Source organism: Megalops cyprinoides, chromosome 2 (assembly GCF_013368585.1).
Source record: "Megalops cyprinoides isolate fMegCyp1 chromosome 2, fMegCyp1.pri, whole genome shotgun sequence".
Classification (NCBI taxonomy): Eukaryota; Metazoa; Chordata; class Actinopteri; order Elopiformes; family Megalopidae; genus Megalops; species Megalops cyprinoides.
Genome location: NC_050584.1, coordinates 30,276,541 through 30,303,909, shown reverse-complemented (window position 1 = coordinate 30,303,909; position 27,369 = coordinate 30,276,541). Strand labels below are relative to the sequence as shown.

Here is a 27,369-nt window from a genome sequence, read left to right as displayed (position 1 = left end):
AAGTTGATGGACATTAGGCATCAGAGGAATGCATGAGCACTCAGGTGAGCCGGAGGGAGCAGCTCCAGAATGCCCATGTGACCAGCTCAGCCCTGGAGTCCTCTTTAATGAGTGACTTTAGAGTTCCATGGACTTTCCCTCATGTCCAAACCATGGCTGGGAGAGAGGCCTGTGGCCTGTTGCTGCGCTCACTGAGAGAGGAGGATACAGAGGAGAAAGCAGCAGGAGCAGATTTGAGTTACCAACAGGAGATGATTTTAGCACCCCCTGCCTGTCTCTCTGCAGAACTACACTCTGCTCACAGCACAAGCGTTGCCGGAATGGTTAAAAAGACCTTGCGTTAAGCATCGGAAGTCCCTTTAGTACCACAAAAAAGAAACAAAGAGGAGTGTACATGTCTGTCTGTGTGTTTGCACACTCATTTGTTTATGGGTGTGTATCGAAGCCTCAAACCCAGGTCCACAGGGTACCAAACTGCAGCTTTGACCGCAACACCAAAGGGCCAGGCTACCAATGGTGTCAGCAGTGGAATGGCTGGCCGCGAGGCCATTGGAGGCGTGCCCAGTGTGTGAGCTGAGGGACCTCCAGGTTAGGTTGACCCCGGTGTGAGGGACCCCAGAGATGGGTGAAGCACGGTGTGAGGGACCCCAGAGATGGGTGAAACATTGGTGAGTGGGACACCCTGGGATGGGAGAAGTACGGCAGGGGAATGCGTGAGGGACGTCTCGGTGTGTGAAGCGCATGGGCGTGGTTCTCGAAGGGGAGGGCAGTGTCATTGAGTGCTGTCACTATGGTTGAGTATGCACTCTGACTCCCATACCAACAAGCCTGGCTCTTTGGCGTCGTGGTCAAAGTTGCATGTTTGGTACCCTGTGGACCTGGGTTCGAGGCCGGGTGACTGCTCTCACTCTTTACTACAGTGTGGCTGTGCTTGCAGTGTGAATATGGGTACCGTATGCGTGCTCTGTCTTAAATCAGCAAAGAGTCTGACCTGAACTAAAAATTTCATAAAAACTGATGTAATATGGCACTCATTAATGACTCACTAATCCCACAAGATGGGATCAGACCAAGCAACCTTCTGGTTGAGAGTCCAATTATATAAGCACTGCAGTGTAGCTGTTGGAACCACAGCTGCACCTTTTTTGTATTTCTGTGTTTTAAGCTGAGTTTATGTAATACATTATTGAGAGGCTCTTATCCAGAAGGAGGTTACAATTTTATCCATTTATACAGCTGGATATTTACTGAGGCAATTGTGGGTTAAGTATCATGCCCAAAGGTACAGCAGCAGTACCCCAGTAGGGAATCGAACCAGCAACCTTACAGTTACAAGGCCTGCTCGTTACGAGTCCTGCTTCTTGCCACTACACCATACTGCTGCCTATGTATGTTGACTACATAGACTCCAAGCTTGATTGTAACCTGTTCTTCTGTTGCAAATATTTAATTGATGCATGTTACAGTTCTTAAATGCAGTGCAATGTTGTGTATTTATGCAACAGCTACTGAGAACGCTAACACAGTGTAACGGCTGTGATGCTGGAAGGACATTGCCAGGCAAAACGGCTCTGGTGTCAGAGCATTTCTCTCAGTCACTGTCCACGATTACTGAGTCCCCTGCTTGTGGTAATGTCTGGCTAACGTTACATGAATGTTCAAGTAACGTTACTGCATATTCCCAAACTGTGATTTTAGTCTTTCTGTTGTCTGTTATTGCAGCAAAAATAAACGTAAGGAACTGCGGTGTTGCAGCGATCCCCAGCAAACATCAGTTCCACACAAATCCTCCTGACACACCTTACCTGGATGAACATGTGAGGAAAAACAAGGCACAATTCCGATCTTCATGGAAAAGTCTTCTTTATACAGGAATGGCAGTTGTCAGACATACGTGAAACGCACTCTGGGTTCAGCGGAGTCAAATTGAACCCCGAGTTGTTGCTTAAAACTCATTTTATACAGTAAGTGTTGTCAGATTGTTGCTTTGAATGCAAATGAAAGAGGGAACTGATGAAACAGCTCACTCCCGGCCCTCACACCTTAGCCCATTTTATTTGCTTGTGGGCTCCTGGTCGCCACTAAGTTAATTACCTTCTCCCAGCCATTTTACCATTTCAAAAGGAGAATGGCTGGAAGACTACCGGACTGTCATCAGATAGCGTTTCCTGGATTAGGTGTTAAACAAAGGGTTCAGCAGGCGGTTGAGACAAAAGCCCCCTTCAGACATGCACTGAAAGCCGGAACCTATCTTGCCATTAGCCGAAGGATGTATGTGAGAACACAAACGTCCCAATCAGTCGGATTGGACACGAGAAGGACAAAGTCCGTCTCATGTCGGAGTGAGTCCAAGTGTGAATAGAGCACATAATTTGCCGGAGAGTTCACAGCGAGCAAGTGGACGTGTTGATTATGTTCCTATCATGTGACTGGCGCGAAACCGGAAGAATTCGTTCTCTTTTCTGCTGGCCTGTATATTTCTTTCCACTCTTTCCTTGATATTGCGGATACGTCCAAATACATGTTATTTTGAGTCCAACGATCGTTAAAGCGATAGTTATAGCTATACTGCCAATACTTGTTTCTTACAATGATTAATAACATTGGTTAGTAGTTTATTATCTGGTTAATAGCTCGCTAAGCTGTAACTAATAGTGATAGGTATAGTGAGATAGGTGAATTGGTGACCTAACATTACAGAGCTAACAACAAAAACTTACCTTCCTGTTATAATAAATGTATAATTAGTAGTGGTGTAACGGACCATGTTTATCCCCCCCCCCACGGTTCGGCACGCATGTGAACAGCGGATTAATTGCAAAATTTAACCATAATAGTGTGAAATACAGTTTTACTACCACTGTTACTTTTTAAAGTAATAATTCCCTAAATCTCGATACAGAGTTGCAGTGAAGAGATACAAGCGCCATTTTAAAAACTAGCAAACTTACTTAGCAGAAGCATTGTGAAGATGAAGGCTGCTTCCGAAATTGCTCACTTGCATCAGCTCCACCCAACACAGTGTCTGAGACTTTAATTTCAGACTTTTATTGTTCTTAAACAGTTGCAGACGTTCTCATGACTTGCTGAGTCTCTAACAATGTTTCAACAGAGGTTACACTAGAATGCATTTGATGAGATCATTGTCTAACAGCATGCTGAAGGTAAATTCATGCCTCATATAGGAGCTCCAGGCTTACTTCCCTTACATCATCAGAGTAACCGAGAACTTCACCATTATATATACCAGCATATATACCATTTACTGTTAGGTTATTTATTACTGTCTCATGTACATCACGTTATTAGCTTGCTTTTATTAACGCCATGCAGACACGCTCATGAAGCACTTTGAAGTGCAACTATACATGGAAGCTCCCACACAAAAGCAGCTTGTAGTTATTGTTACTATCATTCATGTAGACTTTTTTGTCCAAGATTATATTTCATCCCAGAATTCAACTTTCAATATTGATTTGGCTGCTGGAGACATCGTCCCCCGAACAGTGTATTTTTTGTCTTTGTTGGTGTACAAGATTTCAGCTCCTGTGGCCTTTTCTCTTTTGAATGTTCCCTCATCATAATACATTTGTTTGTACAGAAGTTCATTGCACTTATAATCAGCTTCAAAGAGCCCAAGAGCAAGCCAGTTGTCATAATAAGTGTAATCGAAGGGCACAGAGAACATGATGGCCAGACGCTCCACTGTTTTCCTTTGGTCGTTTGTGATGTCGTAGGTCAGGAGGCCCACGGTTCCGCATGCGGTTCCAGCGGTTTTGCGAAACGAACATATTTCCGTCTCCCCCTGTGTCACGGTGGGCTGGGGAGGATCAGAGCAGTATCCGCTGTAGGTGTAAACCCTAAGAGAAGAGAAACACGTCTCTCATGAAGAAAAATATTTACTGACATAAAAAGCAGCATGGTTGGCTCGCCTCTTTGCTGTGGATACGGAGTAGCATTGCTCCGCTTTGAGTCTCTGCTTAAGGCAGCTTCGCTTTTGTTCAAGGTACGCTGGCTCATTTTATTTTGTCAACGTTATTCGGTTCCCCTTTTGCTTTTAGCTAACATGGCTTTCTCTCTCTTGGTCTCTGGTCTGCTGTCAATAGTGATTGAGCCGCGGCCTTTGCAGCTCTCACCCCCTCACTGTTCAGGAAGCTGCGTCTCTCTCCCTGGCATTCGTGGTCCCGGCTGTGCACGACGGTGGATGGGCACTTTCATGGGCACTGCCTTCTTTCCTAGACGGCACTGCTGTGTTGCCCCTACGTTGATTTTGCCGTTCTTGTCTTTATTTTTGGATGATTTAGAGGCCCGTGTTTTGTATTACTGTTATTACTATTAATTTTGGGTCTGTACGTTTAGTTGGTTATTTCCTGCTAAGCGTGTACATGGCTAAGCAACTGCTGGCTACTTCATTTTCCACTCCCGATTTGTTTTATTGTCTGTCCCCCCCCCCCCCCCCCCCCCCCCCCCCCCCATTGGTTTGACTGTACCTCAGTCACTGTGTGTGTGTTTAGTTCCAGTTGATCCTTATGGTTGTATTTATCTGGGCCTGCTATATTATGCTGTGCTGAGGTGGCTGGAGGGCTACACCGGTGTTCATCCTGACTTGAAAAATAGGTGGCCTTTGTATTAAATAAGGAACTGGCTATTATTCATTTCTCTTGCTTTTGCTTTTAATTAGAATCTCTAACAAATTTTCAGGCTTGCCTGTCTGTGGGTTTTAAATAGAATTGTTAATTGTTGGGGGTTGCCTGTCTGTGATTTTTAAATACAATTGTGAACAAAATTCTGTACATTTGTGAAATCACATCTCTGGTCTTAAGTGTGTTTCAAACCTGTGTGATCTTTTTGGGCCCAAAATGGGTAAACTTAATTTCCTCGAGGTGAAATTCCCCTAGGTGCCGTAGTTGACACTACAAACCCCTCACCGCTCCTGCCACAATCGATACAGCCTCATTTCCAAAAATGTCGTTGTGGGTAGCTCAGTCATCTCAATTAATCATCTAATTACCAGCAATGATGCAGGCAAGAAGATTGTCAGTGATGTTTAAATCCATTAATACCATGCAAGGGTCAGACAGTAGAATGTGTGCAATCCTACAAATATCTTGGGACAATTATTGACTCAAAACTGAACTTTGAAGCAAATTGTGAAGCTGTGTGCAAAAAGGGGCACCAGCGTTTGTTTTGTCTGAGAAAACTGTCCCATTTTCACATTGACAAAACCATGATGACCTTATTCTAATGTGTTTTATTGAATTGATTATCTTCTTTAGTGTCTTGGTTTGGAAACCTATCTTTAAAGAACAGAAATTTTCTAAGTAAAATTGTTAAATGGTCTCGTAGGCTGATTGGGGAGTAACAGCTTAACCCAGTGTCCCTGTACACCAGACAGTTACAGTGGATGACTGGCTTGATCTTAAACGACGACTCCCACCCTTTGCACAGTTAATTCCAGCTTCTCCCTTCTGGTCGAAGGTTTATAGTCCCACAGCGCAGAACAAAGCGGCATAAAAACAGCTTTGTTCCAGCAGCCATTACTCAGATGAACAAGTTGTAGCAACACTGTAAAGATGATGTAGAAGCAACATTTATTTATTCTATTTTATTTTTTATTTTTTAGTTTAAGTGGTTTTAGTGATGAGTGGAATTTGGAGCACTTTTATCATTTATTATGCTGTCTACTGTCTGTGTTTGTAAAGTGTGACAAGATGTATGAACTCGTCCACTGAAAACCAAATCTACCTACGGGTACAAATAAAGTAACCTGACCTGATGCCTCAGATTTTTCCAGATTCAGAGTCATTATGTTCCTTAGCAACACAGACAATATGGCAGTAAAATTAGAATGTTCACCATGTATACAAAATAGGAAAATACTTACTTTAGAAAATAAGTGCAGTAACATATTGAACGGTAACATAAAAAGTAAAAAAAAAACAGTAAGGAGAAAATACACAAGTTATTAACTGAAGGAATAATGTATATGACATAAACAAATGAGAAAAAGTAAATCTGTAGTGAAAGTTCAGTGCTGCGGGTGTGTTCAGTTTTCACGCTCACTGTGGACTTGTGAGGATGTAAGTCTGGCTCCGATTGGTCAGATAGATGACAACGCTGCGGCCCGCTGCAGCGACAGAGTCGTGAACGATGTCCCTTGTGAGCGCGAGTCCAGATATAATTGCCGATGCCAACTCTGCTGCGCCAGAAGCCTTCAAATTCCCCCTGACAGAGTGAAGGAACTCACAGTCAAAACAAACATATTCTAAATTGAATTTAAGGTTCATTCCAAAGTCTCTGAATGTATGTCTGCTTTTGTCCTACACATTTAAATATGGTCACTGCATTCGTACAGCTGTGTATTCCTTTCAATGTGCCTTCACTCTTGCCAGTTTGACTGGCCTGTCCTGATTCTACTTCCACACCAGTGTGTAAACCAGACCATCACACTGTCTGACTGCGTACAGACTGGACTCTCTCTGTTTCCCTCCATGTAAAATCAGACATTGAAAATGATCTACAGAAATCTCTGAAGCTTACCCACTTTACTGAGAACAGCAGTGTGTGGTGTCAGTACCTGTGTTTGGCTGAGGTGAAGTTTACCTGTTGTGCTGAAAGTAGCAGTGTGGTGTCAGTACCTGTGTTTGGCTGAGGTGAAGTTTACCTGTTGTGCTGAAAGTAGCGGTGTGGTGTCAGTTCCTGTGTTTGGCTGAGGTGAGCAGAGTCTTGATGGCGCTGGTCTCTGTGGCTCTGCTTGCACTGTGAGAGAATGTGCTCCTTTCAGAAAATATACCCAGGTATATAACACTTGCAGTCCATGAGCATAGTATCTCCAAGAAAATAAACAGGAACTGCTGCATGCACAGCATCTGTATGTGTGGAGACAGTGTTACTGCCTGTTTGCTCATTGTGGGATGGTGCCACTCTCCTCCTGGATACCACTTCATGGTATCATCTTGGCAACATCCCATCCTTTAACCACGTGACCACTACATGACTGGAGTTATCTTTCGCCACTCTGGTCACCGTCTTTGGCTCCTGATTGGATCTTATCCAGCATGGTGCTGTTACAGTCATAATGTGGAAACACACCCTGAATGACAGCTTTGCAGCCTAAAGCTGAGAGGCAGTGAGCTTCTCCCTGATCTCCCCTTAACTGAGAGATTCCCCTCACTGCCCTGCCTGACAGATAACAAACTAGGTGGAAAATAACTATAAAAAATAATTTGGAAATTGCTACAGATAATCAACTGTACACTTCAGAAGTTGCTGAGCTGTGTGGTGCTGGGCGGATCTTCAGATTGACTATCGTCACACTTTGGAACATTAGATCAGTGCTGCTGTGGCTCCCCCCTCACCCACATCCCCCCATTTTTTTTTTTTTTGCTACCTAGTTTTCTAGTCTGTTAGGTACTCTGCCTCACTCATCAACAACTGCACTGCAAGTAGCCCATGTCCACATTTGCTATAAATAAAAGAATGGGGAACAGTTTTGTCTTAGCACAGTTTCATAACAAATTTTGGACAAGTTTCTTCACTGTCCATAGACTCTAACATTGGATTGTTGTAAATCTAGATCTGTGTCGCACAATGAATAGCCCATGAGGATTATGACATCATAAAGAACTGTGAGCCTCCAATGTGAGATGGTTTCAGTCTGAGGTACAGCCTTGAGACACTGAGGTGGATTGCACAAAGGGTCACTTACAATGTACATTCAAACTCATTGGACAATTCCAAGTCAAATCTCAAGAAGAGGAGAAGTGCCCATGAACTGGAATTACAAGAGTCTTTAAGCAATGTAACTGGAATCTATCCTTAATTTAGATTTAGAGACGGAGCTGAATTGGAATTGTCAATCTTTGGATTTGTAATCAAATTGTAATTTAGATATGTGAAACTGAATTATAACTGTGTGCAGTATATACTTTCGATTTGGATTTGACATTTTGTATTAACACTGCGGCTAGCAGTTGCATTAAATAATTTCAACTCTGATTTGTAAACTAGTTTTGCTTGTCTTTCTCAACAGTAGCATTATTTAACATTTAGTTGCTTAGCAGATGCTCCTATCTAGAGTGACTTACAGGTTACAATTCCTACATATTGAAAATTTGTACAGATGAACATACAGCAGTTCTAAACAAACATTTAATACTCAAAGAAAAGGAGCAATATGGACGTGGAATCTTCTGCCCATCCCCAGCAACTGTTTAGTGTGACAGGCAAATGTTTTAGATCCGAGAATTGCAACACATAGGCTACAACAAGACGTTACTAATATATATAAATACGAAAATAAAAAAAGTTACAGAGCGCTAAAACGTTGTGCCATCTGCTAATATCTATTGTTCTACCGTGTTTCAGTTGTTCGTGTGTTCGACCTGTTCGCGTTTGTTAATGGATATATTTCACCCTAGTTTCAAAATTCATTAATAATGTTCTTACCTTGAAGGCAGCAAATATGGAAAGAAAGTTATTGTAATCATATGGTTATGTTATTGCTATGTGCTAGAAAATAAATGTTCTATATATAGAATTGCTAAAGTTTAAACAGTTTCTCGGGAGGAATTATTGCTCTTGTGTTTTTCACGCATACTGACAGATTTTGCCTAACAGCCTATAATGAATGGGGCGAGCCCCATCTGCTTCGAAACCTCACCATAGGCGTTGGCTGTGAATACACTGCAATCATTATGGAACGGAGAAACGACAGCTATATGATAAAAGTCCCTCTGCATCACGATTTTTGATCCAAAAGCAATTTCCTTGTACTGTAGCCTATTTTAGGATCCAACTGGTTAGCTAATTCTACTCAATTTATTTTCAGACAGTTAGCTATAGCACCTTAGTTTGCTAGCTTGCTCGAGAGCCATATGAAAACCTTGAAAACTGACTGAACTCAGATCGATCATATAACAGGTAAAGATTACAGTGAACTATTCTTGCTTTCCACTTGGTTTATTTTCAGCGAGGTTTCAAAAATAAAATGTTTTGCATCCTTCTCCTGATATGCAATATTGTGATAATTTTGACACCATTCTCCTCTATGACACATCATTCATTTGCACAGCATCACTCGAACCCATAGCATAGCCTTCAACACAAAAATAAACGACAGCTTCCACAAAAACGGCTCAAAATGACCAGAACGGCAAGTTACTCACCTAGTAACTGCACTCACGTAGGAAGTTTTTTTTTTTTGGAAGTCGGGATCACTTGCAAACATAGATCTGCTATTAAAGCGAGAAACACTGCACACAATGCTATCCCAAAGCAAACGCGTTTCTTAAATTATTTTGTGCGTGCCATGTCCCTGCGCTGTCTTATCTTACCATTTCAGATGCCTTTTGTTCTTTCTCCACAATGTGAGCCAGCAGCTCATTTTTTCCTAGAACAGGCCTTGGGGTGAAGGTCTCTCTGCACTGGGGACAGCTGTAGACACCCGTATGATCATCCTGATCCCAGTAGCCCTTAATACAGCCCATACAGTAACTGTGTCCACAGGGAATAGTCACTGGATCCCTCAGTAGATCCAGACAGATCGGACAGGCAAACTGGCCCAGACTAAATGAGATAGGCCTAGTAGCTTCTGCCATCCTACTGCACACACTGACTCAAAAGAAACAGAAGATATTGTGTAACAGAATAGGGATCAATAAAGAGAGGGTATGCACTGACGTAATTTTCCCTCTGGAATACGCCCCCTCCGTCGGACTGAGTGGCAAAACATCCTGCAACATAGCTGCCTTTAGTAGGGGAAACTGCGAAACCGGGAGTAAAACAAATGATTATCTGCTTAAATTAAAGGCAGTTGGAACCTTACAATTTACCAAAGAACCAGTGGTCCGTGGACATTGACATGTGGCCAGGAATCAAAAAAGCAAAACTCTCCATTGACGCCCATTTTAAGGAAAACGCATATCTTAATTTTCCAAACAGTGATCAACTAACAAAAAAGCAAAACTGAGAGGACAGCGCTTAACATAACGTCGGCTTAACTACCATATTCCTTGTATTTTACTTTTACTTTTTGATATGAGATGGTGTTTATGACATGTAAGATGTCAGACAAATTTGGTGATCATTGGAAGCTATTTTGGAACATTAAGCCACGTTAAGCCTTTTCCTTACAATGGGAGTCAATGGAGAGGAAAACGCTTAATGTAAGATAACGTCCGTACTCATAGGATTTCGGTTTTGATTTTTTGACAGGTGGAAGTGTTTATGGCAAGACGTGTCCAAGAGAAATTTGATCATCGATCGCTATTTTGGAAAATTAAGCCACGTTAAGCATTTTAGAATGTCCCGGCTTTCATGCCTTCAGGCTTTGCTTTGTGTAGGCTATTTCCCCGTCGTCAAAATCAGGTACATATAAATATCAGGAAACCCGATTCCTGGCCGCACATCAATGTCCATGGACCACTGGTTCTTTGGTAAGTTATAAGGATCACTGTCGAGTCCAACTGCCTTTAATTTAAGCAGATCATCATTTGTTTTACTCCCGGTTTCGCGGTTTCCCCTGCTAAAGACAGCTATGTTGCAGGACGTTTTGCCACTCAGTCCGACTGAGGGGGGCGTATTCCAAAGGGAAAGTGGTGTGAGTACATAAGCTCTATGCAATGGAAGGCTCTTTAAGACCGCTTTATTGACTTACTACACTAACACAATAAACACAACTTTATCAGAAACGCGCCTAACCCCACTCACACTCAGCACTCTCCCGATCACGGTTAACTTAACTTAACTAACTCACTCACTCACACTGCCATTCATTATGTAAGACATAAAAACCAGAACTTAACAAGAATAAATGAAAACTCAACACAGAACATTATAAAATATTTCATAACATCCGATAAACCAATTTCCCACAATCCCGCTCGGTCATCAGCGGCTGTCATTCGCTACAATGTTAATGTGTAACAATATTGTAATATTCCGTATGATATCTAATAAATGCGATGTCTTACAGGTCCTTCCATTCCCAAACGTGTGACTGGGAACATTGCGACAGAAATTTACGCTCTGTAGTTAAAATCGCAACCCGGAAGTAACCATTTGGGTGTTCGTTGTGGGTGACGTATTTCGTAACCCGGAGGTAGTCGTCATTGTCACTGTGTTGAGCTTGGTGGCGCTGTCTTTGCCGGTGACAAAGATTGACAAGTGAAAGAAACTTGCTGCTTGACAAACAGGAAAAGATGCCGTTAAAATGACATTTCAGCTTCCACCCTGTTGCACTTAAGTATTAAGTCCAAAAGCGTCCAGAGCAGTTTTGTCTGAAGTCCGGATCATGTCCAAACCGAAATTGGTGGTGTTCGACTTGGGTAAGTTCAGTAGCTGAGGCTGGCTGGGTGCTTCGCAAGATAACTCACTCGCCTTCTTCTGGATTTCCATTTGCATGGTCAAGATCGTTAGCTGGTCAGAGAGCATATATATGCTCAATAAGTGCGCCGGATAGTTGAATCTTTGCGAATAGCTGCAGACACACCCCGTATACTGGAAACCTCTCAGTGCGGTAAGGCCGCTGCTTATGCCATATTATATTACTTTACTGTCATTTAGCAGACTTAAACAGGTTACAGTTTTATCTGTCTATACAGCTGGATATTTACTGAGGTAAGTGTGAATTAAGTACCTTGCCCGAGGGTACAACAGCAGTGCCACAGTGAGGGAACGAACCGGCAACCTTTCGGTGAGCTCTGCTCCTTACCTCTACCCTTCCGATTGTATTACCCATTTACAGCTCTCTTGACAGTATCACATTACAAACGTATAACTAACGTTATTATAACGTCCGTCGTTACTTAATTCTCATTGATACACAGTGGAAAACCCCAGCTTCAGAATGTAAAAGTCCTGCCACGTATTTCTTCCACCCATGCACTACAGCAGCTGAATTTAATTAGCACAACTCTTCAGCCAGGTAGAGGAGCTAATTAGTGAAATCACCTTGTTTAGTGAATGGGTAGAACAAATATGTGGCAGGACTTTTACTTTCTGAAGCCGGGGTGTCCACCTCTGTTGATACACTACCTAATCTGAAGAAAGAGCTAATACTTGAACAATATCTGAATTTCTGTAATGATTTAATTTTTGAGGTCTAACTCAGTTATATCACTTTCCTGAAATTCTGTGTCATGGGGAATAAGGTAGAGCATCAATATTATGAAAACATTTTTTCAGTGTTTTTCAACAGTCCTTTACTCCAGTATAAACAAGCTGATCCAGGTGGGTTTTAAGCCCACAATCCCCCGCTCTGGAGGGTGATGCATTATCCATTAAGCCACTGGGCCTACAGATGCTTCCACATATAATGGACAGATTAGATGCACGTAGCCCATTAAGTTCATTATCGATATCAGTGTGGGATCATGATGTGACAGGGCCTCTCCTGGGTAGATAGACTCCCATGTGTTTATACAGTGAGGCTGAGGAACTGCAGCCACTTCAGTGCAGACATGTGAGACCTCTTATTCTGTTGGCTATGAAAAAAAAATTGTTCAGCTTTATTGTTATTCATTCATTTATCTCTGTCGCTGTCAGATTACACACTATGGCCATTTTGGGTGGACACACACGTGGACCCGCCTTTCCACAAGGAGAAAGGGTTTGTAACACTGCTAACACCTCACGTGCCATCACCTTCTTACTTGTAGGTAATTAAGTGAGTATAGCTGTCTGTCTCACTTCCGTGTTCAGTTTCAGTTTGCTTGGTTGGCAGTCACAAACATGTTGCCAATGCATGTGTACGCTGCTGCACTAATTTGCACATGTGAGAAATATTCTGCTCTGTCACACTCTCTTTCCCTCTCTCTCCCTTCCTCTTCTCTCTCCCTCTGTCTCTCCATCCCCCCATCCCTCTATCCTCCCTCCTTCCCTCCCTCCTTCTCCCCCTCTTTCTCTTCTCTCTCTCCCTCTTCTCCTCTATCCTTCCTCCCTCTCTCTCCCTGCCTCCTTCTCCCTCTCTTCCTCTTCTCTCTCTCTCCCTCTTCGCCTCTATTCGCTCCCTCTCTCCCTGCCTCTCTCTCCCCCTTCTCTTCCTCTCCCTTTCTTCCAGCAGAGGTGTGGTGGATGCTCGGGGTCACTCCATCACGCTCTACAGAGAAACGGTGGATGTGTTGAGCTCTCTACACAGCCAGGGCTTCCTGCTCGGAGTGGCGTCACGGTCAGTCGGCTGAGCCCACCAACCCCCACCCCCCACCAGCTGTCACTCTGCAGAGAGCTCAGCTCCCAACACCTTCAGTTCGCTTGATAAATTAGGGGAAAAGAAAATGCAGTTTATTGACATAGCTGATAAATGTAACTATCCCCTATATTTTCAACTCTAGTTTGCTTCACTTCTATGAGGGTACCGCTTTTAAAGTCAAGGAGACCACACAGGATCTCTGTATGCGAAGAAGTCTCAAGGTTTCTCTGTACTGGAATATGAAGCTTTTATTTAATTTGCAGTGAGGTTGTTGAAGGCAGAGGTGAATTAGATGGTGCTTGCTGTGCTCTCTTGAATTCCCTCTGGACAGCAACATACTCTTGGATTTGGTTGTGATTGGTTGAAGATAAGAATATTGTTTTTCTTTTGACCAATGACAACAGCTTGCATCATTGATGAATTACAGCACAACACGCAATGTAAATGTTAGTTTGATGGCTCTTGTGAGGTAACTCCAGCTCTTGCTAAGGTAACATGCTAGCTGGGTGGCTCTTATGAGGTAAGTTCAGTGAGTTTGAAAGAGAGGGAAAGTTTGAAAGCAATAACAATAAGGCACAGAAGGGAATGGACAAAAATATTAGAAATGCAGACTTTGCCATGCTGTTTCCTTTCCTTTGATGTTGCAAATAACAAATACATGTACAGATATTTGCCAGATATGTGAGATTGGTTCCTGCTGGTTTGTCTGATTTATTTTAAAAAAAGCAATCAGTTAGCACCTCACAGCTGATATCTTGGACAGGAGGGGAATCGGTGTGTCCTTTAGCCAATCAGAAGGTGCCACACAAATGCCCTCCTGTTTCACATTGAGCCAGCCTGTTCATCATTGGGTAGTTCCCATGAATTCCTCCTGGCCCCCTGGTGGTCAGATATGGGTAATGTATGCGATTGTATGACTCACTCTTTTTCTCTCCATTACTCAGCACTGGTGAGGTGAGAGGAGCCAATCAGCTGCTGTCGCTGTTCACTCTGGACCAATACCTGTCTTTCAAGGAGATATACCCAGGGTCAAAGGTCACACACTTTAAAAAGTAAGCCTGTTGTCTGGCAAGGTTATAGTCACTAGCCCTCCTGGCAATGAATCAGAATCAGAACTTTATTTGCCAAGTACAAATATACAAGGAGTTTTACTCAAACCCATAATTGCTTCAGTAAATATCCATTTGTACAAATGCATAACGTGTAACTAACCTGTGTAAGCTGCTCTGAATAAGAGAGTCGTGTGTATGTGTATGTGTGTGTGTGTGTGTGTGTGTCTGTTGCGTGTGCCTATGCATGTGTGTAGGTGAACTTTAGGTGTGAGTGAGTGTGGATGTGTGTGAGTATGTGTTTGCCTACAATGTAGGTGTTCTGTAGTTGTGTGAGTGGGGTCATGCTGTGGGTGTTTATGTGTGTGTGTCTAAGCAGACTGTCCTTCATCTTTGCCTTCCTCTTCCTCCTCAGACTGCAGACGGACAGCGGAGTGCAGTTCAGCGAAATGATGTTCTTTGATGATGAACAGAGGAACATCACCGACGTCAGCAGACTGGGTGCAGTGCACGCGCGCGCACACACACACACACACACACACACACACACACACAACCACAAGCACATCTATAGTATACACAAACACACACACACAAACACACACAAACACACACACACACACACACACACACACACTGTGAGGGTAGTGTGTTGAGCGGCAGAGGTAGTCACCACGATGAGATGTTCCCAGTGCAAAAATAGTTGTTTATTTTAAGCTGCCGGCAGGTGGCCAGACAAGACGAAACAAAACGGACTACAAATAACATTTAAATGCAGGGAAGCTATTACGGGCAGACTGGCTATAGCTACATGGTACAGGTAACCTCTCACCTCAGAGGCCTGGAGAAGACTAAATCATCATTACCTGGATGCAGGTAATAACACTGGTAACCCCTCCCCCCAGGAGTCAACCAACATACATAAATCAATTGATACACCAAATACACATTTTCACCTCAAAAATATATATAATGCATCCAGTCTAACATGTTTACATATCCATGTACCCAAATTGAACATAGACCCTTAATACAACCAGAACAATAGTCAATAGACATTACAAGAGAAAAACACCCCTCTCCGTTAGAACCGTCCATTGTTTGGCGCTCCTGCGCGGATAAGGAAGTGTCGGTAGATGCGCTCTGCTTTGGCAGGCGTCAGTAACACTGCAGGTAAGCTCCGCAATTTAATTCACTATTAGAGAAAGTGTAGGAACCGTCCTCATTGTGTGTGTGTGAAGACCTGGGCTGATGGCACGGCGCGCATCATGCCATTACACCCGTGATCTCCTCCACTCAACTCGTAATGTCCATTAAAAGATTTATCTCACTCTCTCCTGTTGTTTCCGCACATTTACAAACAACCCAGACAATATTTCCGCAACATTCCCGACACCAAACATTCATTAGAAAGCGGAAGTAAAAAGTAAACAGTCCATTATTTTAAGGTAGCGCTCGCATTAATGTCCATCGCACACATAAGCGCTATTTTTAGTGACGATAAGAATGTCGCTCCATCACACACACACACACACACACACACACACACACACACACACACACACACACACACACACACACACCTCTACAGTGTACATGAACCACACGCACACGCACAGACTGCTGTGTAGTGGTAAGGTGAGTGCACTTGCAGAGTGTTGACTGCGAGCCTTGTTCTGCTTCTCCCTCCCTGTGCAGGGGTGCACTCTGTGTTGGTCCATAACGGCGTTACAGGAAAGCTGATCAGAGAGGAGCTGAGCAAGTTCTCTAGCAGTCGGCCAGCAGCCTGACGCTTCCCCACCTCATCCAGCCATCGAAGACCTGATGCGTCCTCACTCTCCCTACCGAGGACCCTCGCGAGTCTCTCCCCCACACACTCACACACTCATACATTCACACACTCACACACCCACTCACTCACATACCCACACACTCACACACTCATATAGTCTCTCCCCCACGCTCTAACACACTCACACATTCATACAGTCACTCACTGACACTCTAGTATGTACACACACACACATACACACACACACACGCACACGCACACTCGCATGCACGCACTCGCACACAGTGGAGGGAAATAAGGCGGTAGGCTGGTAACAGTGATGAAATGATCAACAGTGATCACTGTGGTGATGATTGGTAATTTATCATTACTGTAATTATTATTTTTGGCCCCCATTTAGTGTTGGGAGGGAGAGTCTGTTTAGAAATCAAGAGATTATTATATTTTACTGATTTTAACGTTTCTTGTTTGTATATTGTAACGTCATGCTGTGTCAATAAATCACAACTTCAACTGATCTGACCAATCAGAAAGAGAGATGCTTGAATATTTGTTCAGTCATTCAGGCTGTGGCCCTTGAGAGAGAGCGAGAGAAAGGGGGCGGGGGTGGGGGTGGGGGTGGGGGGTGGGAGAGCAAGAGACGGTGGTGCAGGTCATAAAGGTGTGAGATGTTGCTGTTGGGGTTTTTTTCTACAGGCTGAGGGACAGGTGCATGACACAGGTGTGTCTCTGTGATGACAGCTACAAGGGCTGACGGACAGGTGGACCCTACGGCAGCTTTTGATTTGAATGTCACATTTCAAAACAAGGAGAGCTGTCACGCCATGCTTAAAGAGTGATGATTTAGGGCATGTCACATCTCCATGACTCTGCAGGTAGTTATCGTCATGGAAACAGATGAACCCCCCCCCACACACACACACACACACACACACACAATGCTGTGTAACAGCTGTAAGTGATCAATGGCACAAGGTATGGTTAAAGCCTCGCACTCATAGGCATGTTCAAGCATTAAAATGTAATTAGCTCTTAATTAATTGCTTGAGATAATTGATGGACAGTTTGTGACTTTGGCTTTGGCGGAATGGGGGTGCAGGGAGGGGAGGGGGCCCTTTCTTTTCTGCAGCACCTGCTTACCACCACAAGATGTCACCATTATTCCACATTTGATCTTGACATCGCTCTCCAGTTTTTTTTTTTCATGAATTTGTGAGCTGGTTTAAATGGAAAGCATTGTGCTCTGGGTGTGGGGGAACTGATTTTCTCTCCCTCAGGACATGCTACAGTTAGACAGTCAATTGGGATACAGCACTATAGTTTCTCCCACTTAAAAGATACAACTGGGACGGGAGTGTTGCATAGTGGTAAGGAGCAGGGCTCATAACCCCAAATGCTGCTGGTTCAATTTCCCTCTGTGACATTGCTGCTGTGCCCTTGGGCAAAGTAGTTAAACCAGCTGTAAATATCCAGCTGTATAAATGGACAAAATTGTACCTATGTAAGTTGGTCCAGATAAGAGTTTCTGCTAAATGACAATAACATAATGAATGTAATGTAATGTAATGTTACAGGAGGTGTGAAATGTAACTATTCACAGTGTCTCTGGTCGACATTGAGGCCTTCAGCAGAGGAAATTGAGGATTTCATAAGGAGACACTGCTGCTTTGGCCCACGCTGGGTGTGGAAATAACGAATTACATTAGAATAAATGAAGCCTGTGTCCCTCTGAGAAGTTCCCAGGTTGATTTAACAGCAGCAAATTTACATTTTAACCCAGAAGTGATTTTTTGCTCCCTGCTGTTCAGCATAAGACCTGTGTACGTGTGTGTGTGTGTGTGTGTGTGTGTGTGTGTGTGTGTGTGTGTGTGTGTGTATATATATATATATATATATATATATATATATATATAAACAAACAATAAAACATTAAGTAGCACCATAACCATAACTAACATAGCACTTTAAACAGGGGTCAGAAATACTACATAGTTCCTAATAAAAGACCATAATAGTGTATTTTTAGTATCACAGGAAAATGCAATACACAGTTGCACTCCATCTAACATCAGTCAGAAACATAACTGCATTCTGTCTAAAATATCTCACACACTGTACATAACTGTTCCTCCACACAGACTGCACACAGCTTTGCTCGTGGTTAGTTTCTGGGTGGGAGGGCGTGGTGGGGTGTGGGCGTAGGCTTTGTGGAATCCTGTAGGTCTTGCAGGTCTTTCCAAAGCTCTGTCAAACCAGGTGCGGTACACCAATTTAGAGCCTCAGAGAGCAAGACTGGGGCTACGACCAATCATATGGTGTGAGGCTGGGGCCACAGCCAACCACAGAGAGTGAGGTTGGGGCCATGGCCAGTCATGTGACCCAACAGCTGCGGTTTACAGAGCTGTTAGGGAATAAGAGCCTTTCAGCGCTGATCACTGTGTTGGTGGCACCCAGTCTCACAGTCACAGCTGACAGTGTGTATGTGTATAAAAAAGAAAAGGATTGTCTGACTTTTAAACATGAATAACGCGCCAAAGTGGCAGCCAGCCTTTAAATCCAGGGATTTGATGCCGAATCAGGAACAGTTTAAAAACCAAGCTGCAAAATACCAAAACCCAACTTGTCATTTCAAGATTTAATAAAAAATAAGTGATTATGTTTACAATGCAAAGTGTCCAAGACAGCTGCTGATTCCTTTTAGCCAGTCTTGGTAAAAGAAGAGCTTTGGCAGAATACTATTTTCCTGTCACTTCCATCAGCTGAAATTGAGGGTAATTGCTGTCAGTTTGTCTAAGAGAAGCCTGGTGGCCCTGACTGAGTGAGCTCCATCCTTATATGACCATTGATCCTGTGTCTCTGATTATCTGCTTTTCGATTGGCCCTGTGTCTGTGTTAGCCTCTCTGTCGATTGGCCCTGTCTCTGCATTAGCCTCTCTGTCGCTTGGCCCTGTGTCTGTGTTAGCCTCTCGATTGGCCCCATGTCTGCGTTAGCCTGTCAATTGGCCCCGTGTCTGTGTTAGCCTCTCTGGAGATTGACTCTGTGTCTGCGTTAGCCTCTCTGGAGATTGGCCCTGTGTCTGCGTTAGCCTCTCTGTCGAGTGGCCCTGTGTCTGCGTTAGCCTGTCAATTGCCCCCGTGTCTGCGTTAGCCTCTCTGTTGATTGGCCCCGTGTCTGTGTTAGCCTCTCTGTCAATTGGCCCCATGTCTGCGTTAGCATCTCTGGAGATTGACTCTGTGTCTGTGTTAGCCTCTCTGTCGATTGGCCCTGTGTCTGCGTTAGCCTGTCAATTGCCCCCGTGTCTGTGTTAGCCTCTTTGTCGATTGGCCCTGTGTCTGCATTAGCCTCTTTGTTGATTGGCCCCGTGTCTGCTTTAGCCTCTTTGTCGATTGGCCCTGTGTCTGCATTAGCCTCTTTGTTGATTGGCCCTGTGTCTGCGTTAGCCTCTTTGTCCATTGGCCCTGTGTCTGCGTTAGACTCTCTGTCGATTGGCCCTGTGTCTGCATTAGACTCTCTGTCGATTGGCCCTGTGTCTGCATTAGCCTCTCTGTCGATTGGCCCTGTGTCTGCGTTAGACTCTCTGGAGATTGACTCTGTGTCTGTGTTAGCCTCTTTGTCGATTGGCCCTGTGTCTGCATTAGCCTCTCTGTCGATTGGCCCTGTGTCTGCATTAGCCTCTTTGTTGATTGGCCCTGTGTCTGCGTTAGCCTCTTTGTCCATTGGCCCTGTGTCTGCGTTAGCCTCTTTGTCCATTGGCCCTGTGTCTGCATTAGCCTCTCTGTAGATTGTCTCTGTGCCTGTGTTAGCCTCTCTGTCGATTGGCCCAGTGTCTGGTCGGGTCCGGCCCATCACAGCAGCTGTTTTGTGTGGTGTGTGGTAGGTATGGTCGTATACCTACAGATCAAGATGAGCTCATTGCCCTGGCAACACTGCAGGCCCTTTGGCCAGAAACTACCTCTGTTTGCAGCAGCTAATGACTGGGGGAAAAAAGGTAGAAAGGAGGCTGAAATTAAAGTATCATCTCAGTTTTTGCTTTTATCCCTAAAAGCAAAAACTAGCCACTTAGCCAGGCCATTATTGAGAACAAGAACCGTTTCTCAGTTAACTTACCAGACTAAGTGAAGGTTAAAAGAATTAATCAATGAAAGTGTGCACTCTAGCACTTGCCCACTTAGTTTTATTTGTCCTTTCCACTGTTGCAAATTCAGTTTCTGATTCAGATATTCCATTATTATGCAATTATTGTTATATCCAGAGCGACTTACATAGGTTGCAATTGTTACATGTTATCAATTTATACAGCTGGATATTTACTTAGGCAGTTGTGGGTTAAGTACCTTGCCCAAGGGTACAGCAGCAGTGCTTTAGCGAGGAATCAGACTAGCAACTTTTCAGTTATGAGCCTTTCTCCTTGCCACCATGCTACACTGCCGCCCCAGTTTACAAGTACATATATGTATGATATGGCGTGACAAGGGAACTTTTGTAGCTAAAACACTTACTACACGGATTGTGACATAACTGAGGGAAAAAAACCTGCGAAGATTAAAACAAAATAATTCTAATCATGAAATTAAAACAAAAACACAAACCCTTTGCCATGAAAACGTTGGGGGAGTGGTGTGTACTGTAGCCCCGTAGCCATGCACGGAGTTGAGCTGAAACGTTGAAGAGTGGGAGCTGTGCTGTCTGTGAGGGCAGCTGTGGAATATCCCTTTTATGTTTATCCACATCCCAGCATGTTTATTTATGATTGCTCTCAGTTTTTTTAAAATGTTTTTCTCCTTCTCCCCTATATTACTGTCTTTCCCCGTTGACAACCCCCTCCCCCCAGCTCCTCTCTCCCACACCTAATTTCTCTCTCCGTTGCACTAAAGATTCTCTGTCGAGTTTCCTTGAGAAAATCGAAGACTAATTAAGATTGTTAATGAAGATTTAATTTCTCACTTCAAACAAACCAGTGAGCAGACAGCGGCCTGGCAGAACACAGATGAGGGAGGGAGGGAGGGATGGAATTATGAGAGAGAGAGAGAGAGAGAGGAGAAATAGAGACTAGTATTAACTCTCTGGTTATGATAAATTATATCTTTTATTTTGTTCGATTTTTTTATTTGCTCATTTCTTTCTTTCTGTGTAAAAATGTGTACATTGATTTCTTACCTGCTGTAAGTGTAATAAACAGTTTTATTGAGCGTTGTTAGAAAATGTGTATGTGCTGTCGAGTTGTATGCTGTGTTTTAAAGCTTTGGTGATGTATCTGATTATGTCAAGAGAGGATTTTAAATAGAGCGAGGCGAAAAGGGTAGTAGGGACAACAGTGATAAGTGGGACTTAGAATCTGTCTTACTGTCTTTTATATTAAACTCAGTGTTTAGTAGAACAACAGAAAGTACACACACACACACACACACACTCGTTCACACACACATGCGTGTGCACACACGTACACTCTGAAATGTGTACTGTGACAGCAGAAAAAAGGTGCAGAGGTTTGCTGAGAGAATGTGGAGACTCAGGAGGGTTTCAGAGAAGGGTTTGCTCATTATTCATCCATGTTGACAAAGATCTCATCAAGCTGGTCATTCTGTGTTTAATTAAGCACACAAGTCTGGTCTCAATGGATAGAGAGAAGGAAGGAGGGAGAGATAGAGGCCAGGAGGAGGATGAGAGAAGAAGGCCTATAATGAGTTGGTTCCAAACTGTGACGTGACTGAGTGAAATCTGTTGTGAGTGAGTGAATGAATGAAATGACAGTGAAATGACAGTGACTGAAATGAGTGATGATGTGTTGTGTCTGTTCCCATGTCTGTGGGGGTGCAGGAGTATATGTATGCTGTAGAGCTGTGTGTGTTTGTGTGTGTCTGTGTCTGTGTATCTGTGTCTATGTGTTGTGTGTGTGTGTGTGTGTGTGTTTAGCCCAGTCTCCACTCTCTCTCTCCGAATCACATCCTTTTATGGAGAGCCATCATGCTACAGCCAGCAACCTGATCCCCCCATGCACACGCACACACCACTATTGCAGTGACCCCTCCACACATGCACATACACCTCTATGCCCCCCCCACCACCACACACACACTCTCTCCCACTGAAGCAGTCGGAGCCAAATGAACACACTCCAGGCGGTGGCCCCTCTCCAAAACGCTTCCTCTTTATTCAAATGTACAAAACCACAGAAGAACAGAAGAGTGCAGACAGTGCGGTGATGGTGTGGGGCTGTGGAGTGTGACATGGTGCCCCCCCCCTCCTCACCTTTTCGTGATGGTCCTGCTTGTTACACATGTGCGTATGGCCCAATCACAGCCCCCCCCCCCCAATGTCCCATCCCGTCTGGCGCCCCACCCTCCCATCACCCTCGGTCAGTGCGGCCAGCCCTCCCCGTCCAATACACGCTTTCAGTAGTGGGCACACCTACATCACATCTACTGGTACACTGCGCTGGACACAGACAGCCAGCCTCCCCTTTATAAAAAAAAGGCTATGTGTCTTTCCTGTGGGCGGTTTTGGCTCTCGGTCCTGCTGGCTCCAGCTTGGTGCTGTGACTCTGCACTAATACAGCGGTTCTGGTCCAGTCAGGTCCAACACAGTGGCATGGTACAGTTCTGGCTGAATTCCAATTCCGGGTTTGGGTTTGGTTCCGTGTAATTTCAGTTTTTTTTTTTTTTTTTTTTTTTAATGGTGGAAGTTTCTTTTTTTATACATCTAAAAAATCATTCCTTTTGTGATGGCGGTTGAGTGATATTTACATATGCAGTGCATATACCTACAATGTTAGTTTTCAAAATCTTCTCTCATCCTCCTCCCCTTGATTGTGGCGTTCCACACAGCCTAAAGGATCACTCCATCTCTGCAGCTACTGTCAGCTCACTCGCAGCCTGACAGCTGGACAGGCCCACCGCATTACTGTCACAGGTAATATTTCAGCAACCTTTTAATCACGCCGGAACAACATGCTGCGCAACACAGCCGTCAATCGGACCAGCTTTCCTCTGAAATGGGGAGGCGCGCCAGGGAATTCAATCTGACAAGCGTCCGGCGAGTCCCCCTCCCAGTGACACTGACCTCAAGGGAGAGCGTTTGGTTGGACACGCTGCGCCAAGCACTCGCACGTCAGCCTTCATGGTACGTCCGACTGAACACTTTTCCTGGGTTCCCTTTTTGATCAGAACAGCTGCAGGTGTCTTTTGAAGCATTTCAAGCTCCAGCTGGTATTTACAGGAATCTAGGAGGACGACCTAGGGGTCCTTCTTCATACAACCTTCCCTGGCGCTCTTGTAATACGCAATGTGCTGCTGCTTATTCAGACACGGCCCCGTCTCAGAGGCTGGCGTACGTGTGTTGCCCTCAGCAGTTAAATCAGTTCTCACGCTCCTGCTAATTTCATAAACCGATGTGTTCCAGTGTGCTGTCAGTCAAATGCTCACCCGGCTGGTTACGCGCTGTAGCTATCTGTCTAAGCTGGGTGAAATGCCTGTATTAATATATCACAAATTGTTTCAATTTTTCATAATGTCTATTTTTCGACAATGTGGCTTAGAGGGAGGGGGAATCAATTTTTCAAGAATTTAATGTTTCATAACTTTCACTTGGAATGAAGTAGCAGGCTGAATTATTCACTTTTTCTGTGGCAGCTGAGACATAAAAGAGATGGTATCTACATCATCTCATAACTCCTCCCCCCACCCCCCCCGACCACCCTCGCTCTCTTTTCTCACTTTCTCCACTTTCTACTCTGCTGCTCCTGCTCTCTCTGTCTTTCCTCTGGTGTTTCTGTTCTGGGAAATTCAATTCCTTTCCTCTCCTTCCCCCCACCCCAGCCCCCCTTCACTTCCCCTTAGCACCCCCGCCCCCTTCAAAATGCCACTGGGTTACATGTTCCAAGGGCTTCCCCCAAACCAGAGAGAGGGACTTTCGCTTGCCTCCCTCCCCTCGGCTGAGTCCACGTCCCAATCCAAGAGAGCGAAGGTTAGGGTTGTGTTAGCATCATTAGCATTCTTGGCATTATTTCCGGAGGACCGCTGCTCCTGTCGTTTCCATGGTTTTGTGTATTGTTACACTCGGCATGTTGGCTTAGATCAGGATGCAGCCCCTGTCTCTGTCTCTCTGTCTTTCTTCCCTTTCTTCTGAGTGTTTAAGAATGGCCTCAACACAGTGCTAGATACACACAGTGCTACAGTAGATACACAAGACTACAGGCAGAATAAAGAGCCTGGATTGGCTGAACGGTCTGTTCTAGTCATTAAACATCTTACACGCGCTCATTTTCTCTCTTTGTGTCTCCTTACCCCCCCCCATGCAAACAGGGAGATGTGTTCAGTGTTCAGTTATTCTCTCTTATCTTTGCCATCTGTCTTTCTCTCTGTCCCTTCTCTTAAACACGCTGTGTACGTGTGTGCCTGCGTGCATGTGTTTGTGTGTGTTTGTGGGCATGTGTGCATGTGTGTGTGCGTGTGTGTGTCTGTGTGTGTGCATGTGTGCATGTGTGCATGCATGTTGATTCTGACTGGTTGATAAAAGAATGATAAATATATTGTCTGTGGTTGTGCACAACAGCTTTTAAAGAATTATTGCTGAAAAACACTCTCGCTCTCTCTTTGCCTTCTGTCTCCGTTTGTTTCCCTCTCCCTCTCTCTGTCTCTTCCACCCTCTATCTCTGTCTCTCTCTCCCTCCCTCTCTCTCTTCCTCTCTCTCTCCCCCTCTCAGTCCTTCTGTTTCTCTTCATCTCCTGTTCTCCTCTCCTCTCCTCCTGCCTCTTTCCCCTCTTCCTCCCTCCCTCCCTCCGCCTCTCTCTTCCGCTCCTCCTCCTTCTCTCGTTCCCTCTCCCTGAAGATCTCCACCAGCCTCTGGAAGCGCGGCCCCCACTCCTCCACCCCCCCCAGCCACTCCTTCTCCCCCTCCTTCTCCCCCTCACTCTCCAGCGAGCTCAGCGACCCTGCCCGCGACCCCTCCCCCTCAAACCCATAGATCTGCACTGAGTCGTACGGCGGCAGGGAGGGGTCGAAGGTCACCTGGGCCAGACGCAGCCTCAGGAACTCGCCCACCCTCACAGCCAGGGAGTTCCCCCCTCCGCCGCCCCCCCAGCCCCCTCTGGGCCCCAGATGCCCCAGCACGCCCCTACTCGTCCCCGGGAAGGGTAGCAGCTGAGGGGCCATATCCCTCCTCCCCTGCCCGTACCCCCCCAGGCCCACCCTGTCCCCCCAGTCCGCCATAAACCCCGCTCCCTCGGGGTAGAGGCTGCAAGTAGTCCCGGTCAGGGATATCACTCCCTCCCTGTCGGGCCTCGGTGCCACCAGGTTGCCGACCGTCTCCAGCCGGCCCTGGCCCACGGTCCCATCCAGAGCGCTCTGCAGCTCCCCCTGCAGGCCGCCGGGGTAGCCGTGGCAGAAGCTGACACCAGGCTGGCTCTCGCCGCCACTGTTGACTTCGACACCGGCAGTCGCGGTTGTGCCGGGGGGGTCGGCACTCCCGGGGAGGGACGGAACGGACAGCCCAGTGCTGATTCGTGCTGGGGACAGCCCCGTCCGCGAGCCTTGCCGTCCCCCGGAGGGCAGCGTGGCCGACTCCCGCGCCCAGCTGTGCGGAGTGCTCGTTGGCCGGGTCAGAACCAGCGCCTCGTCTGTGTGGAGAGTCTCAGGCTGGACCTGGATAGGAGAGAGCATATTAATGCAGCATTCACGTCTTCACCAGCCAGTGCACACACACACACACACACACACATATACACAGACACACACACACACGCACACACACACACACACATACACACACATACACAGACACACACACACATACACAGACACACACACACACGCATTAATACACACACATACACGTACACACGTGTACTAATACACACACACATATGTGGGCACACACCCCAACCCACACACACACACACACAACCCAACCCAACACAGACACACAGACACACCCAGACTCATACATGCTTTACCCAGTTCCGATGCTGGCTCTGGTTCTGCTGGGCCTCAGAGAGGGGGTTGTTGGCTCCATCTCTCTCCTTGGAGTCGGGGGTCCGTGTGGATCCTCCGTCAGCGCCCCCGACAGCACCCTGCAGCTCTGACTCCGCCCCGCACGCTCCGGGCTCCGCTGGGCCGGGGAAGCGGTACGCCAGCTCGGCCACGCCCAGGCTGTGGGCGTGTCTCAGCACCGGCAGGGTGTGGCTGCTGTAGCAGAGCCGGCCGTACAGTGGCGCCGGGCCCGAATGCTGCAGGTCCAGCCCTGCGTTCTGGGCCCAGCTGTAGGTGCGGGTCCTCTCCTGGCTCTGCTGGGGGTAGCGTCTGTGTACACACGCGCACACACACACACACACACACACACAACCACACAACCACACACACACACACATACACACATACACAGAAACAATTGTTAAAGAAGGCATTCAGTGAAATTTATGTTCAGTGAAATTTCAGAACGGAGCAAGAAATATGTAAATTAGTTCAATAAACCATTTTTAGAGCCTTTCCTGTATAGCTGTCCTCTAGATTAAGGAATGCTTCGGAACTCAAACCCACACCCTCCCCACTCACATGTTCCTGCTGTCCAGCGTGCGGTATCCCCTGTGTGTGCTGTGGGGGGCGCTCTGCAGGGCAGTGATGTCGAAGGCGGCGGTGTCGGCCTCACCCCCGCCCTCGTCGTCGTAGGTGATGATGTTCTCCCTGACATCATCCTCCTCTAAGGGGGAGAGAGAGTCTCGCTTCTGTCTGCGCAGCGAGAGGGAGAGGGCACTGACCGCTAGGGAGAGAGAGAGAGAGGAGTTACACGCACACACACACACACACACACACACACAAACATTGTTGTCTCTAACACACACACCAATACCTTCAGACTGATAGAATATGGACAGAATGATAGATTGATAGATTGATTGATTGTTTGATGGAGCAGTTAGAAGATTGGCTGGATTGCTTAATTCATTTATCGATTGATTGACAGTGATCAATAGATATCCGGCCAAGCAACGCCACAGATCATAAACGTAGACGGATAATTAGGTTGATTGATTGGATGGCAGTTACTCTAAATCTCCATTTAGCTGCAATCAATATTTTTCAAATTACGCCAGTATCACCCAATGCACAAGCAGCGTGCTGAGCACTGCTGCCACGAGGTGATGCGCAACTTAGCTTAGCTTCTACCAGAGGGACATGACAGTTAACTAACCAATATACCACTGACAGATGATCAACACCATCTTATTATCCAATCTGAGCAGCAAACAACAGTTAAATCTAAATCATCCCCAGACTGTTTAGCTAGCAGGTGATTTACCTTGAAAGCTCAAGACTGCTTGAACGATTAACATCATTATCAGAT

At 45.5% G+C, this 27,369-nt stretch overlaps 3 protein-coding genes across 3 annotated transcripts in view; 1 reads left to right on the top strand and 2 right to left on the bottom strand.

Annotated features, from left to right (window-relative positions):
- Window positions 1-3,073: 3,073 nt before the first annotated feature.
- On the bottom strand, window positions 3,074-6,947 carry LOC118770949 (DELTA-actitoxin-Afr1a-like). Its single transcript, XM_036518740.1, has 4 exons — window positions 6,894-6,947; window positions 6,665-6,777; window positions 6,064-6,225; window positions 3,074-3,860 (listed from the first exon to the last, which is right to left on the bottom strand). The coding sequence occupies exons 1-4, from the start codon at window positions 6,945-6,947 to the stop codon at window positions 3,440-3,442; spliced, it is 750 nt and encodes a 249-aa protein (XP_036374633.1). The 3' UTR covers window positions 3,074-3,439.
- A 4,172-nt stretch (window positions 6,948-11,119) lies between these two features.
- Window positions 11,120-16,115, top strand: mdp1 (magnesium dependent phosphatase 1). Its single transcript, XM_036521465.1, has 6 exons — window positions 11,120-11,327; window positions 12,547-12,610; window positions 13,064-13,168; window positions 14,134-14,241; window positions 14,654-14,739; window positions 15,937-16,115. Exons 1-6 carry the CDS (start codon window positions 11,294-11,296, stop codon window positions 16,026-16,028), a joined length of 489 nt encoding a protein of 162 aa, XP_036377358.1. The 5' UTR covers window positions 11,120-11,293; the 3' UTR covers window positions 16,029-16,115.
- Window positions 16,116-22,997: 6,882 nt separating this feature from the next.
- LOC118770938 overlaps window positions 22,998-27,369 on the bottom strand; it is a 68,024-nt gene continuing 63,652 nt past the window's right edge. The window contains exons 12-15 of the mRNA XM_036518732.1: window positions 26,580-26,784; window positions 25,982-26,327; window positions 24,941-25,670; window positions 22,998-23,017 (exon numbers count right to left, since the gene is read on the bottom strand). Of these exons, the coding sequence (XP_036374625.1) occupies window positions 22,998-23,017; window positions 24,941-25,670; window positions 25,982-26,327; window positions 26,580-26,784 (1,301 nt within the window). The remainder of the gene's footprint in view (window positions 23,018-24,940; window positions 25,671-25,981; window positions 26,328-26,579; window positions 26,785-27,369) is intronic.